This window comes from Pseudophryne corroboree, chromosome 4 (genome assembly GCF_028390025.1).
Source record: "Pseudophryne corroboree isolate aPseCor3 chromosome 4, aPseCor3.hap2, whole genome shotgun sequence".
Taxonomy (NCBI): Eukaryota; Metazoa; Chordata; class Amphibia; order Anura; family Myobatrachidae; genus Pseudophryne; species Pseudophryne corroboree.
The window spans coordinates 456,205,217-456,221,290 of NC_086447.1; the positions used below are offsets into that span (position 1 = coordinate 456,205,217).

Below are 16,074 nucleotides of genomic sequence, written 5' to 3' on the forward strand. Positions count from 1 at the left end.
TCTTATCGCCTGAATAGGTTTCTACCTGATGGTCCTGCCTAATTGCTGTGGAAAGAACTGATTTGACTGAGTCATTGGGCGGGATTATATGGAGAAGCCCCAATTCATCCTGGGAGGCCAGAAAGCTCGTGACCGTTTGGTGCCATTTCCGCTGTCACTCCGGCATATCCCAATGTTATCCTGTGGAGATAAGAGAAATCACGTTATCAACGGTAAGTTCTTACCATAACGTATATTTTTATTTATGTTTCAATATGTTCAGAATGAGTCTGGGCAAAGGGTAACATAGAAGTGACCCTGAGAGCTATGCCAGCTAGAGCTTTTACAACAGTAGATTGTGGATTGCTGCTCAGTAAGGGGCAAATGTGTGACCTATCCACTGTATGTGGGAGAGGATGCCCAACAAAAAACAAACAAAAAAAACCCCACAATATAAAAAGTGAAAAATAAAAATGTAACCTTTGCTTATAGGCCCTAAAACCGCATAATAAATTATACCCATTTGGTATTACTGTGCTTAATATAGTATAAGTGAATTTCTTTTTCTTCACTGTATAATATAATGTGCATATACAAACAAAAACAGGTGCAGTATCCCTATATGTCCAGGAGAAAACAAACATTCTTCTCTTGCATAAACAAAGCACAGCAAATACTGTATGGTCTAGATACAAGGGTAAAAATACTTCTGGTCAGGAAGGTGTTAATAATGAACTACTGTATGTATAGCTTTTGCCACAGATAGTTTACCAAAAATGCAAAACTAAATCAGCACATTTACTGTACATTTTGATGGATGTGTCAGTATTACACTAGTGCTACGATAATTTATGAACAAATCTTCTATCTAGAGCATCCTTGGAACTAACTTGACATTTTGAACAAACCCACAATGTTCCTTAAATTCAAAGCATCGCATATATTTAAATGGACGCCTCAATCACATCTCCATGACAGCACTAAATGTCTTCATACATATTTATTTAAAAAAATGAACGCTGTCACTTTTGTATTCAGATTTTACTAGTAAGTTTCTGCACAGACTTACATGAAGCACATCTGATTGCAATCAAAGTATAACAAAAGAGAATATTGACTATGCAATATTTATATTATAAGTCTACCTGGATGCAAAATCCCCATGATATAAATACTGGCTCAGACCTATGATCATTCAGGAGAAAGAAGAATCGTCTGTAGCTAAACACAGTTTGAGAGAAAATGATTAGCAATGGATGCAAATCTGCTGGGTTTCTATAAGAAGCAGATGGTGACCTTTCCTTACATTTTTGATTGTTTTTCTTTAGTTGATATTGATGAAAATATTGAGTTAAATTTGTTATGTTTCAAACCCAACAGAATCATGACAGTTCCTGAGAGCATCTGAAGACCTTTTTTCCAGTTTAATTCAAAAGAGGTGTTATTGATTCCTTGTATTTCAACACAAGCGTTTAATGATTTGTCCTTAGTGAGAGATTCTAACTTCCATTGTCAGCATGAGTCTGTAAGCAAGTAATCTACTTTATTTGTCTTCCTCTTACCATCAAGTATATTCCATTTGCACAAAGCATTCAGACTATAATGAATTGAATTTTATTTTAATTGTAAAAAGTAGTATTGTTTTCCTTAAAAGCATTTTCATTTATGCAGTTACAGCTTGTTTTTCTTTGTAAATTCTTTAGTTGTTCTGTACAGTTATTAACAAATGTCATCCTTATGCAAACATCTGATTGAACCTTATTCAAAATATATTATCTATCAGGGCTGTCCTACTGGCAACCTATTTGAGCCCTTCATTACTTTTACCGGTCCTACACTTGTCACTCTATGTACTTAAAATATTGCCATAATTGCATATATATATTACATATGGTCTCCCCCTTACCCCCGCCTAAAAAAATAAATAAAAAAAATAAAAAATTGGACAGTATTCCGTCCACACATAAAACCAGTATTATCGAAACAAAGTGAAATGCAGCTCCACCTAAGCTCATGGGGCATGCTTCTGATGTAGGAAAAAAGTAAGAAAAAGCCATTAATTGTGCACCTGGGCAAAACCATACTGTACTGCAGGTGGGGCAGATGTAACATGTGCAGAGAGGATTAGATGTGAGAGGGACGGGTCCAATCTGAAATCTACAATAACTGCAGTGTAAAAATAAAGCTATCTAGTATCTGAGGACAATGCAGTATGGGGTAACGGTGGCCGGTGGCAATATCGTACCTTCATACTGAGCAACAGCTACTTGGTTACACCATTCATCTGAAACAAATGTGCACCATCTCTATGTGACAGTGGCAAGCGTGTTGCAGACAATCCTTTGTTAAATGAAATGTAAATCAACATTGCTATTTACTAAGAACTTTTACAGAAGTATATCTATTTATAATACAGATTTTACAGTACTATTTTTGTTATCCTTGCGTTTAACACTGCTGGTTTATGATGATGTATAAAAAGTGGGGTGTACATGCTACTGTCTACTTCCCAAAATTTTTTGGGATGGAAAGCTCTGCCATAAATTATTTATCAGAAACACATATGCTTCTGATATGCACATATATCTAGAAGTAGTAAAAGGGAGTAAACTAGCAGAGTGGTGTGCCACTAATGCATTCAATGCTTTCATAAATACAATGAGATGTGGAAAGTTATATGGTATCCTTAGTGAGAAAGATGCAAATAAGTAACTCATTCAGAAATTAATTCTGAACAAGGTCATTTAGACTGCAGCCATTTGAGTGAACGATAAAGAGGCCTACACACTGGACGATATCTTAAAAGATGTGAATCGATATCGTTCATAAATTAATGATAAATCATTCATATCTTTCAGTGTGGATGCACAAACGATGAACAATGCACGTGCCCTCAATAGTTTATCATTGAACTATCATCGTTGATACATGCGAGTCAATTTGGACGATATATATGTATGTACACTCATATTGTCCAAATTGACCATCGACATCGTCCAGTTTGTAGTAAAAATAGTAAATTGATAACATCGTTGGTCGATACTATCGATGGTCAAAAACATCGCCCAGTGTGTAGGCCCCTTTACAGATCAAGTGCTGGGACAGAGCCAACCTTAAGAGCTTACTACTCAGCAAATCTGAAAACTCCCATCTTAAACCACTGATCTAAATGTAGGTGAAACAATATGTCTGTAGGTGAAGTTTTATTGTTCCACCAGGTAAACTATTATCATCAGTTATTTATATAGTGCACACATATTCCACAGTGCTTTACAGAGAATATTTTCCCATTTACATATCAGTCACTGCCACAATCTATATTCCCTACCATACACAGATAGGCTAGGATTAATTTTTGTCAGGAGTGAATTAACTTACCAGTATATTATTGGAGTGTAAGAGAAAACCTGGAGTACCCAGAGAAACCCCACATAAGCACGTAGCGAATATAAAAAAAACTCCATGCAGTTAGGGCCATGGTGGGAATGCAAACCAGGATCCCAGTGCTGTGAGGTCGTAATGCTAACCATTACACCATCCAGGCTGCCACTCTAGACCCAAAGGATGGAAAAGTGCATGATGATTCCAGGAGCCATATTTCATTAACATGTTTTATTTTTTAAATAGACCTCGTAAGACGCTGCCATATGTGCCACTACTCATAAATGACATGTTTAATGTATATATTTAGATTATAAGCATACATAAAGGGAAACTAAAATGAATATAAAAATGAATCCAAAATGATCTAGCGTCAAATTGCTTCTTGCTTTGTTTTTAACCTTAGCAATGGAACAAACAAGCTTCTCTCATGTAGCTGCAGTTTATAAATTCTTGTAAATAGCTATTTGAAACAATCTTTAAGCTCAACTGACAACCACTTAAATGTATTTTTCTAGCCAATTTAATGAATTGCAACATTTCTACAAATGGTGATATTCAAAAGGTCCGTACACATTAGACGATGTCGCTCGGTGAGCGTCGTCGTCTAATGTTTCCCCTCCCAGGCCTGCTGGTCGGCGGCTGACTGTATACACTATGAGCGGTCATATTGTCAGTGACGTCATGTCTCCGCCAGCCCTGCATGCAGGTCGTGGACGACAGTCCAGATCCTGCATGCATGCACTGGCAACAGCGATGAACGTTGCCGACCCACGGGGCCGCGCATCGTCGTCGCTGGCGGCATACACACTTGCCGATAAAATAAGCGACATCGCTACAGGAAGGGGGAAAATGAGCGACGTCGCTCATTTTATCGGCATGTGTGTATGGGCCTAAAGTGTTTCTGCAAAATCTGTGGGGTCCATATTTTCTACTCACTTATTAGTCCATTTCTACTGTGTTGAATCTCTCCTCATTATGTGCTTTCATGCCCATTGTACTGTAATTTCATTTGTCGATGGCACTTTGAACTACTGGTATAAAAAAAAACTGGTATTAAAAAAAACAAAAACCTTTTCTGTTTGTTGAATCTATCATGAGGCTTATAAAATGACTTTCGGCCACCTCACAGCATGCGTGTCTTGAAATACCGACCCTGCTGGGTAGAACTACTTCATACTATCACACTTGATTTCCTGATAAAAAGCTGTTCCTGGGTGGCCTCATAAAAGAGAAACACAAATAATCCTCCAGCAGACTACATTATAGTTCGAAAAATATATTTACAGTCTATTACAAAGATTACAAATGGAAGTGTCTATGAAATGGTAATTCAGTAAATGTATTTTACTATTTTTTAAAGGAAACATCTTTGAAATGATTTTTTTTTCTAACAAATAAATATAAGGTCATAAAATAACAATGTACAGAGAATTAAATTGACTGGAAAGTAAAGTAAGCTGAAGAGAATATCCATTTGTGTTTTCTGCAGCCATCTTTGGTCCTATATGGTAAAATACATTATGTAGCATTGAAATACCTGTTTTGTGAATCTCTGCAAGTAAAATAGAAAAATATAGTGCATTTTCAATGTATTCAGAGCTCACTACAGAGAAATGTGTATACAAAACAAGACAGTATAAATAAAATTTACACACTTTACACTGAGACATTTACAATTTCTGTGGATGCCCACATAATCAAAGGGAACCAATTTCTGATCGATCCCTGGGATCTTTCTTTAACTACCCGAATCTGTTCGAAAGGACACAATTCTACACGATGGGTGGTCCACCATCTAAACATATTTTACAAATATATCTCTTACTCTAAATATATGCACAAAGGGAATATCTAGAAAGACACAATTTATTATTGCTTCCGGTAGACAGAAAAAAGGCAAAAACCTCCTCCAATCAGATATTTATCTATAAAAAGTCTATCCTAAATACCTTGTGATACAATTTAGCTAATCATGTGTGTTTTAAGATGTCTTACTCTTTAATGGTAAACAAAAGAGCTACCCTTTTCACCCTGATATATAATGCTAAATATAAAATCAAACTGTACAATCAAACATGGAGTGCATTCAACAAGATCTTGTACAAAATATAATTTGGCTATTTCAAATCTATTGTTGTAAGAAAAACAAATTGTTGATTCTTCGGACACCTTGCACTTAATTGCAGGCAGTGAAAGGTTTCGACAGTGACTTTGCCACAAGTCTTTTTTTTTTTTTTTTTAATTGATCTTGACATTCACAAAGGGAAGGCTTTATATTTTACAGTACTGGTTTCTGGTATGTAGTTTTGGAGACCCTGTTTTTTCAGAGAATTAAATAACTCTCAATTTTAGCAATTTTTAATGATGTAATGTTTTTACTGTGTTTTCTGTATCAAAGGTGCCATGACCACATAAGAGTGCCATTATTGCTTTATATTCAGCAAGTCCTTAGAAAATATCTAAAAATAAACAGATATTAACCTGCAGAGTTCTACTTGCCTGCTGTTGATTTTACCAATGTCTTCATAGATATCTAAGTAAAATGCCTGAATAACAGCATTTAAATTATAATTTAAACCATGCTAATATTAGTCTCCTAATATGTGTGCAATTAAATAGATCAATCTCCTCCCCCCTCAAAAAAATCTAAGGAGAATAACACATTAAAAAATAAGATTATATAATAAAACACAGCTTAAGGAAAATAGTTTGCCGTATTTACCAACAATCTTGTGATTTTGTCCAACAAATATATTCTTTTTATCTTTTAAAATTATTTATGTACAGTACATTTTAAAAAGTCCACTGGGCAAAAAGGAGGTTAGAGAGCTCTATTTTGTTCTTGTTTTCAGGTAGTACTTTGTTATTACTGCTGTTAGGCTTGCCACGTGCGTATGATCCAATTTCTCTCTTAGGAAATGTCTGGTGGCACTTAGGAGTTGAAGTCTGTAGGTGCTTGAGGATCTAGTTGGTTTTTATCTACTGCAAAAAGCCATAGTAAAGAGAACTCAGTTCACTGAGCTGATTCTAGCAGCAGCAGTTCTTGTGAAGTAAAGGCCAGTGCTATTGTCTCAGTCTTACCTCCCTCATTAGGGAGGACTGTCTATCACACCTGTATTCCTGTTCCATGCAGATGTATCATTTGTGCTCTCATAGTTTGAATACTGCTCATGATCTTCTTCTGATGGCCAACCAACGAAATTCCTAGGCTCATGACATCACTGCAGAGAGAGAAAGACCATTTCATTTTATATACACACACATATATATATACATACACACACACACACACACACACACACAGAGATAGATAGATATATATATATATATATCTATCTATCTATCTCTATACGGGGGGATAGGGGTATCGGCAACCAACGGTGTCTGAATGAATATCTATGAAGAAATAGCATAAAAAGATACGTATTTATTTCCACATATAATAAAAAAATTAGATAAAAGGATGCAACTATAAAATGAAATGGACTAAAAATAGAGGGAGGGAAGTTGCAAGACACTGAATATTAATAAAGAATTCAAACCATAAACTTCAATACATTTCAATAAAGAAATAAAAGAGAAAAAAAATAGATAAAAAAAAAAAAAGAGAGATTTCTTCTTATTTTAGTATGGAGAGTCACATGAGGTACACCCAACACGTTTCATCTGTCTGACTTCAAGGGGAGATGTACACATATATGTATGTGCACACACAAAAACACATAACTTGTACAGGCATGATATTTATTCTGAACTTACTTAATAGTCATCCTGGCAACAGCATCAAGGGAATTGTATCCTGCTGAACTGAAATTTTCCTTATATCGTTCCATCTTAATAGCTTCGAGCCATTCTCCAATTGAGCAGAATGCAGAAAAATCAGGGGTGTTCTGATCCAGAAGTGGGCTTACAGGTCTGGGAATTCAAAACCAAACAAACTAAAGATTCTATGTTCTGGTGATTTGCAAGAAGTACAGTACATATAAAGTTAATAGAGCACAGCCCATACTGTATATCCCAATCTCAGAGCAAGGATTGTGCTACAAAAACATTGGGGCAGATGTATTAAGCCTGGAGAAGTGATAAATGCAAGGTGATAATGCACCAGCCAATCAGCTCAAATATGTAAATTGACAGTTAGGAGCTGATTGGCTGGTGCGTTATCACCTTGCATTTATCACTGCTTTATCATATCTCCAGGCTTAATACATCTGCCAGGATGCCGCTGTATGTATACTGACGGCCGCCGGAAAATCATACTGATCCCTTTACTGTCATTTTCACGGGCTGGTAACTACTGTAATGTTAATATAATTAAACTGTTTCTTTTCAAGTACTAGTAATCTTACAGAACTCTGAGTAACAGCTTTCTGTGTTCAGTACAGTATACAAAATCATTTATTGAATCTTGTCACCAGAGGAGACTCAAAATCACGAGTTAAAGCAAACTAAACAAGAATACATTAAACAAAAACGTTAATCAACTACTGGAACTTAATTCATGTATTTATGAATATACATGAGCTACAATGTAATCTAATAAGAGTATACAGGCACTGAATGGAAAACTCTTACCTATTACAAGTTCCCATTGGAGTTTTCAAGCTGTTAGGGTTTCGAATCATTTTGTCTAGAATACCAACAATCTGTTCAAACTTAGGCCTTTCTCCACGCTCCTTCTGCCAGCAGTCTAACATTAGCTGATGAAGACCTGCAGGACAATCCATTGGTGCAGGTAACCGATAACCCTCCTCAATAGCTTTTATAACCTAATAAAAAAAAAAAAAATGTTAATGTCTATTTCTCTTTGTGTAATATAGCTGCAAGATCTGTGTTACATTTTGATTAACAAAAAAATCCCTATAGGTTTCCTAGCATTTACAGAATACATCAATTATGAAGTCATTCCTCAGAGTCACCACAAAGCCAGTAAACATTTCCATATTTGTGCATTTGGGGGGACGACATTCAATTAAACTCAAATAGTTTTCATCCGTGAAAAAAATGAGTGTTTTTGTGATTTCTTTAGTCTATTTCATTAGCCCGTTTGTTCAGCACAAAACAATTTACATTTTCACGCAAAAACACAGAATCCGAGAAAAGTTATGGACCTACCGTGCGTGTTTTCGCGGTCGTGTTTCAGAAAAGAATGACTGGTTATTGGGGGTTTAGTTTCTCCTGCCTACAAAATCCCTGATCAGTGCTGACTGCAGGGATTATTATTATAGCCCCGATGGAGTACAATAAAAATACAGTGGCTAATTAAATATCCCCCCTAGTGTAAATGGACGAGTAATAAATCATATATTACAAAATTTGTAACTAAACTAAAGGTAACTTGTTACAGCAAAAGTTCTGGAATCTTCATTTCTGAGCTCTGATTTCCACCTTTCACAATCCAACTATATAACACTAATCAAGTCTTAGGTGGCAATTCATGATGCAGAAATGGCCACAGTGAAACAGCATTTCACCGCTTTCTCCAGCAACTTGCAACCACCAACACTGCAGAAATTTCAGCTCACCCCATAGGAGGTGCACAGGGGATTCGGCAATGCTGCTTCACCATAATTAGCGGTGAAGTGTGCAGTCACACATTGTGTTGTGACCACACATTGCTGGAAGCTGAATACCCTGGTAGAATGTTTGTTGAAAATAAATACCATGCATCATTGGCAGCAAAGGTGGAAACAAGAAATGCATCTAATAAAGAATTACGATTTCAGAGTTACAATCTGTCTATAACTGAACCAGTTACAGTTGACAAGCAGCATCATAAAGAGAAATGCACAAACCCCCAACCACGGACTCAAGCCCACTGAACACAATAAAACAAGTTTAATGCATTCCTACTATGTTTTTATGCCTGACCATGGTTTCACCATAGAGAAATCACTAACTACAAATATGATGGTTAGGTTAAAATACACTACTGTATACTTCATTAAGCCCTGGAGACCAGAGTAGAAAGACAATGAAAAAATCAATCAAAAGGACATGTAAAAGGTTGATCTGATAAGGTATTTCATGTCACTGACATTGTGTTACAAAGACCCTGTAAGAACAGTAGTGCAGTATTCATGCTCCTGAATATCATGCAGTGACAGATTGTCTGAAACTGACTTGTGGGAAGACAGACACAAAAGACTGTTTCAACCTGACTGGTGAGCTCCAATTAACGGACATCATGTTGGCAGTTCCATCAAATTAAATAACTATGTAATAAATAAAATAGATTTTTACTCAGAAAGCTGTACAGTTTTACGTGGCTAATGTAAGAACATTTTTTCTTAAGAACAACTCTGGCTTGTGCAGCTTTCAGCAATATTAGATTGGGAAAGGGTTTAATAAACTTAACAAAATGAGTTTTTTTCCATCATTACTAGTTACATTTGTCATGGCTTGACATTTTTTAACCAAAAAAAAAGAGAAATTATAAATCCAGCATCTCTAATTTTGCCAAGTATAAAGAGCTAGCAATGAAGTATGTAGCTGTTCTTCTAAAGTGGTAATCTTTTTTTCCCCATCCCCTGAGCTTTCCCAGTATGCTGGGGTGTCATGTACCATAACTAACACCCATGTTAGTTACAAATCCAATTGCATCCTGAGGTGATCTTAACCACCTTCTGCTGCCCAAAATTTCCAGAGGTGACTCACAACTTAATTAAGATTTGAGTCACTATAATTGCTTTCTTCAGCACCTGGGTATCATGAATATGGTTAACTTTATAGAAGCGTCTTTGGATAAAGAATTCAAATATATTTTACAGAAAATAATTTGCTCTTTGCACAATAACAAAACACAGCAGAGTGGAAAAAGCCACAAAAATGCATGAGAAAACCATATTGCTTGTGAGTGGTTAGGGGCAAATAGCGGATGATGATGATGATGGTCCCAATGTACAGTATGCACATCTTGCTCAATCCTACGGTGGGAATTTGTTAATATATATATATATATATATATATTTAAAAATTTTTTGAGATGTGCACAGACGCCGTGTTTTGGTTTTACAGATGTGTCCCCTTACATCTTGCTGCAATCATGCCAAACAGCTCCTCTTGGTATGCCATATCTGCAAGCCTTGGCATAATTTTCGTCTGCTGATTAATTTGATAAGTATGTGACCGAGTCTCTGACTCTGTTAAAGTACTATGATGCAGCGGACATGTTTTTTTTTTTCATTCCAAGTTCTGTAGGACCTCATATACAGACTCTGTTGCACACAGATATAAAAGTGTTGCATATCAAATTAATCAACATTGATTCCTGGTGCATCCTAGTCAAATTGATTGCAACTAAGATGCAATAAAAAAAAAAAAAAAAAAAAAAGAAGATGCTCAACGCTTGCAGAGTTACACGGGATCTTTCAGCTCATTCCCATCATATATATCCCGCTGCATGGTGTATTGAGACAAGATGTATGAGGACATATCTGTAAATCATTGTCGTGTTTTTGTTTTACAAAAGCATCCTCAATTACTTTGGGTTCAGGTTTGGATCTGGGTTTCTTTAAAAATCAATAAAAAACCAGGTAAAATCATGCAAGTTGGACCAGTTTTTGTTCCTATAGTTTTATTAATATAGTCTTAATTTCCAGTCATTTCAAGTTAAGCATGCACACCCTTAACATATAATCTACATATGTGAAATGGCACTTGAAATCATGAGGGATGAGTCTTTAAATCAGAGTTCCGAACTCAAGGAAAGACTCATCCCACTCAGATTCCCAAAAGTGATACAAGCTGGTGGACTCTCTTCTACTCAGATCCCCAAAGATCGGGGGGGTCACTCCGAGTTGTTCGCTCGTTATTTTTTTGTCGCAACGGAGCGAATAGTCGCTAATGCGCATGCGCAATGTCCGCAGTGCGACTGCGCCAAGTAAATTTGCTATGCAGTTAGGAATTTTACTCATGGCATTACGAGGTTTTTTCTTCGTTCTGGTGATCGTAATGTGATTGACAGGAAGTGGGTGTTTCTGGGCGGAAACTGGCCGTTTTATGGGTGTGTGCAAAAAAACGCTACCGTTTCTGTGAAAAACGCGGGAGTGGCTGGAGAAACGGAGGAGTGTCTGGGTGAACGCTGGGTGTGTTTGTGACGTCAAACCAGGAACGACAAGCACTGAACTGATCGCAGATGCCGAGTAAGTCTGGAGCTACTCAGAAACTGCTAAGAAGTGTCTATTCGCAATTCTGCTAATCTTTCGTTCGCAATTTTACTATGCAAAGATTCACTCCCAGTAGGCGGCAGCTTAGCGTGTGCAAAGCTGCTAAAAGCAGCTTGCGAGCGATCAACTCGGAATGACCCCCCGGGTGTGTTCGGTTTGCAACCAAACAGAACAGCTTATCTCTAATATAGAAGACCTAAATAAATTTTTTAATACAATTATGGACCTATTGTTATAACACAGTCATACTCTCTAAATATAGTTTAATATAACGTACAATATATCTCTTGCAGGCAATTATTACGCTACTATACCAAATGTCCAGTAGTGTAATGTAAAAATTTGGATGATCGCTGTATCTAAACAACTGTTGATACGCAAAATATGTATCATCTGAGAGTAAGGATACGTATTTTGCCTATCAACAGTTGTTTAGATACAGCGATCATCCAAATTGATGACCTAATTACCAAATTTATGTTGAGGGGGTACTCTCTCAACTTGTTACAGAATGCCAAAACATCAGCATTATGCCACAACCGTCAGTCTTTGTTGTATAAGGCAGACAAAAAATCTATAACTCAAAAGAAAAAATTGCCTTGGGTTAATAAATATACCCATATGTCATCAGAAATCAACCGTATTTCAAAAGAGCATTGGCATGTAGTTTCGTCAGATCTAGACTTACAATTATCATATATGAGTTTGATGTCTTGTTACTCTAGATCTAAAAATCTTCGTGATCATTTAGATAAATCTGACATCTCCAGTATTAATGTACTGGATACTTCAAGAAACTTCTTAAAGAAGAAACCGGGGTGTTTTAAATGTTCATGCACCACCTGTAAATTTTTGATTCAGGGGGATTCTTTCAATCACCCGCATTCAGGGAAAAAATATTGTATCCAATACTACCTTACATGTGAGAGTTAATTTGTAATATATAAAATAATATGCCCCTGTAATTTGTCGTACATCGGCAAGACCAAATGAAAATTCAAGGAAAGAATGGCGGCCCATAGATCAGCCCTAAAGGCTGCAATTGAGAATGGCTATAGTGAGCAACATGTTGCTCGCTACTTCTGTGAGGCACGCCATAATATACCTAGTTTACGCTATCGCATGATTGATCACATTCCACCATTAAAAGAAGGGGTGATCGGGATGCAATACTAATTAAACGTGAAAACGAGTGGATTTATCGTCTGGATGTTGTTCAACCCAGGGGTCTAAATGAGATGTTTACATTATCCTGTTTTTAACCTCCATGACTAGGTCTTTATGTATGGCATTTTTGATCATGCTAATATGGCTAATCATTGTTGTTAATCATGGCTAGAGGTATATACCATTGACAGTGCCTTTGTCAAATATTGATTCTCTGTTATTCTAGTGCTGTGAGGCATTTCTGGTTGCTATGGTGATGGGACACTATGACGGAGGACGTGCGTCGCGTTCATACGCGATGACGTCGTCATCTCTGCGGGACACTGCCGGAGCTCCGGCGTGAACAGCCATCCTGCTTCCACATGGTGACGGGTATAAAGTTCTAGTAAGTTGTACATGTGTGTGTTTATTGTATCCTGAAGCCAATCTGACAATAGATTGAAACGTTGATATACGCTGGCTGTGAGTCTCTTTGTGTGTATATATATATATATATATATATATATATTTATTAGTGATGAGCGGGTTCGGTTCCTCGGAATCCGAACCCCCCCGAACTTCACCCATTTTACACGGGTCCGAGGCATACTCGAATACTCCAGTATTGCTCGGTTAACCCGAGCGCGCCCGAACGTCATCATCCCGCTGTCGGATTCTTGCGAGATTCGGATTCTATATAAGGAGCCGCGCATCGCCGACATTTTTCACTCGTGCATTGGAAATGATAGTGAGAGGACGTGGCTGGCGTCCTCTCACTTTGTTTCAGAACTTTCAGGGGGCTGCAAATATCTTTATTCTGGGGACCAGCAGTATTATAGGAGGAGTACAGTGCAGAGTTTTGCTGACCAGTGACCACCAGTATTATACGTTCTCTGCCTGAAAAACGCTCCATATCTGTGCTCAGTGTGCTGCATATATCTGTGCTCACACTGCTTTATTGTGGGGACTGGGGACCAGCAGTATTATATAGGAGGAGTACAGTGCAGAGTTTTGCTGACCAGTGACCACCAGTATTATATGTTCTCTGCCTGAAAAACGCTCCATATCTGTGCTCAGTGTGCTGCATATATCTGTGCTCACACTGCTTTATTGTGGGGACTGGGGACCAGCTGTATTATATAGGAGGAGTACAGTGCAGAGTTTTGCCGACCAGTGACCACCAGTATTATATGTTCTCTGCCTGAAAAACGCTCCATATCTGTGCTCAGTGTGCTGCATATATCTGTGCTCACACTGCTTTATTGTGGGGACTGGGGACCAGCAGTATTATATAGGAGGAGTACAGTGCAGAGTTTTGCTGACCAGTGACCACCAGTATTATACGTTCTCTGCCTGAAAAACGCTCCATATCTGTGCTCAGTGTGCTGCATATATCTGTGCTCACACTGCTTTATTGTGGAGACTGGGGACCAGCAGTATTATATAGGAGGAGTACAGTGCAGAGTTTTGCTGACCAGTGACCACCAGTATTATACGTTCTCTGCCTGAAAAATGCTCCATATCTGTGCTCAGTGTGCTGCATATATCTGTGCTCACACTGCTTTATTGTGGGGACTGGGGACCAGCAGTATTATATAGGAGGAGTACAGTGCAGAGTTTTGCTGACCAGTGACCACCAGTATTATACGTTCTCTGCCTGAAAAATGCTCCATATCTGTGCTCAGTGTGCTGCATATATCTGTGCTCACACTGCTTTATTGTGGGGACTGGGGACCAGCAGTATTATATAGGAGGACTACAGTGCAGAGTTTTGCTGACCAGTGACCACCAGTATTATACGTTCTCTGCCTGAAAAATGCTCCATATCTGTGCTGCATTGTAGTATATAGTAGGAGTACAGTGCATAATTTTGCTGACCACCAGCATATAATATATAGCAGTACGGTACAGTAGGCCACTGCTCTACCTACCTCTGTGTCGTCAGGTATACTATCCATCCATACCTGTGGTGCATTTCAGTTTTGCACAGATTGCTGACCACCAGTATATAATATATAGAAGTACGGTACAGTAGGCCACTGCTCTACCTACCTCTGTGTCGTCAAGTATACTATCCATCTATACCTGTGGTGCATTTCAGTTTTGCAGTGTTTGCTGACCACCAGTATATAATATATAGCAGTACGGTACAGTAGGCCACTGCTCTACCTACCTCTGTGTCGTCAAGTATACTATCAATCCATACCTGTGGTGCATTTCAGTTGTGCGCAGTATATATAGTAGTAGGCCATTGCTATTGATACTGGCATATAATTCCACACATTAAAAAATGGAGAACAAAAATGTGGAGGGTAAAATAGGGAAAGATCAAGATCCACTTCCACCTCGTGCTGAAGCTGCTGCCACTAGTCATGGCCGAGACTATGAAATGCCATCAACGTCGTCTGCCAAGGCCGATGCCCAATGTCATAGTAGAGAGCATGTAAAATCCAAAACACAAAAGTTCAGTAAAATGACCCAAAAATCAAAATTAAAAGCGTCTGAGGAGAAGCGTAAACTTGCCAATATGCCATTTACGACACGGAGTGGCAAGGAACGGCTGAGGCCCTGGCCTATGTTCATGGCTAGTGGTTCAGCTTCACATGAGGATGGAAGCACTCATCCTCTCGATAGAAAAATGAAAAGAGTTAAGATGGCAAAAGCACAGCAAAGAACTGTGCGTTCTTCTAAATCACAAATCCCCAAGGAGAGTCCAATTGTGTTGGTTGCGATGCCTGACCTTCCCAACACTGGACGGGAAGAGGTGGCGCCTTCCACCATTTGCACGCCCCCTGCAAGTGCTGGAAGGAGCACCCGCAGTCCAGTTCCTGATAGTCAAATTGAAGATGTCACTGTTGAAGTACACCAGGATGAGGATATGGGTGTTGCTGGCGCTGAGGAGGAAATTGACAAGGAGGATTCTGATGATGAGGTGGTTTGTTTAAGTCATGTACCCGGGGAGACACCTGTTGTCCGTGGGACGAATATGGCCATTGACATGCCTGGTCAAATTACAAAAAAAATCACCTCTTCGGTGTGGAATTATTTTAACACAAATGCGGACAACAGGTGTCAAGCCATGTGTTGCCTTTGTGAAGCTGTAATAAGTAGGGGTAAGGACGATAACCACATCGGAACATCCTCCCTTCAACGTCACCTGCAGCGCATTCATCATAAGTCAGTGACAAGTTCAAACACTTTGGATGACAGCGGAAGCAGTCCACTGACCACTAAATCCCTTCCTCTTGTAACCAAGCTCCTGCAAACCACACCACCAACTCCCTCAGTGTCAATTTCCTCCTTACACAGGAAAGCCAATAGTCCTGCAGGCCATGTCACTGTCAAGTCTGACGAGTCCTCTCCTGCCTGTGATTCCTCCGATGCATCCTTGAGTGTA

The 16,074-nt window shown here is 38.4% G+C and overlaps 1 protein-coding gene across 7 annotated transcripts in view; it reads right to left on the bottom strand.

The window, feature by feature from the left end:
- Nucleotides 1–4,689: 4,689 nt before the first annotated feature.
- EPHA7 (EPH receptor A7) overlaps nucleotides 4,690–16,074 on the bottom strand; it is a 347,251-nt gene continuing 335,866 nt past the window's right edge. For all 7 annotated transcript variants that reach the window (XM_063916995.1, XM_063916997.1, XM_063916998.1 and 4 more), the window contains 3 exons: nucleotides 7,939–8,132; nucleotides 7,123–7,278; nucleotides 4,690–6,584 (listed from right to left, as the gene is read on the bottom strand). In XM_063916995.1, the coding sequence (XP_063773065.1) occupies nucleotides 6,470–6,584; nucleotides 7,123–7,278; nucleotides 7,939–8,132 (465 nt within the window). In that variant the 3' untranslated portion in view covers nucleotides 4,690–6,469. The remainder of the gene's footprint in view (nucleotides 6,585–7,122; nucleotides 7,279–7,938; nucleotides 8,133–16,074) is intronic.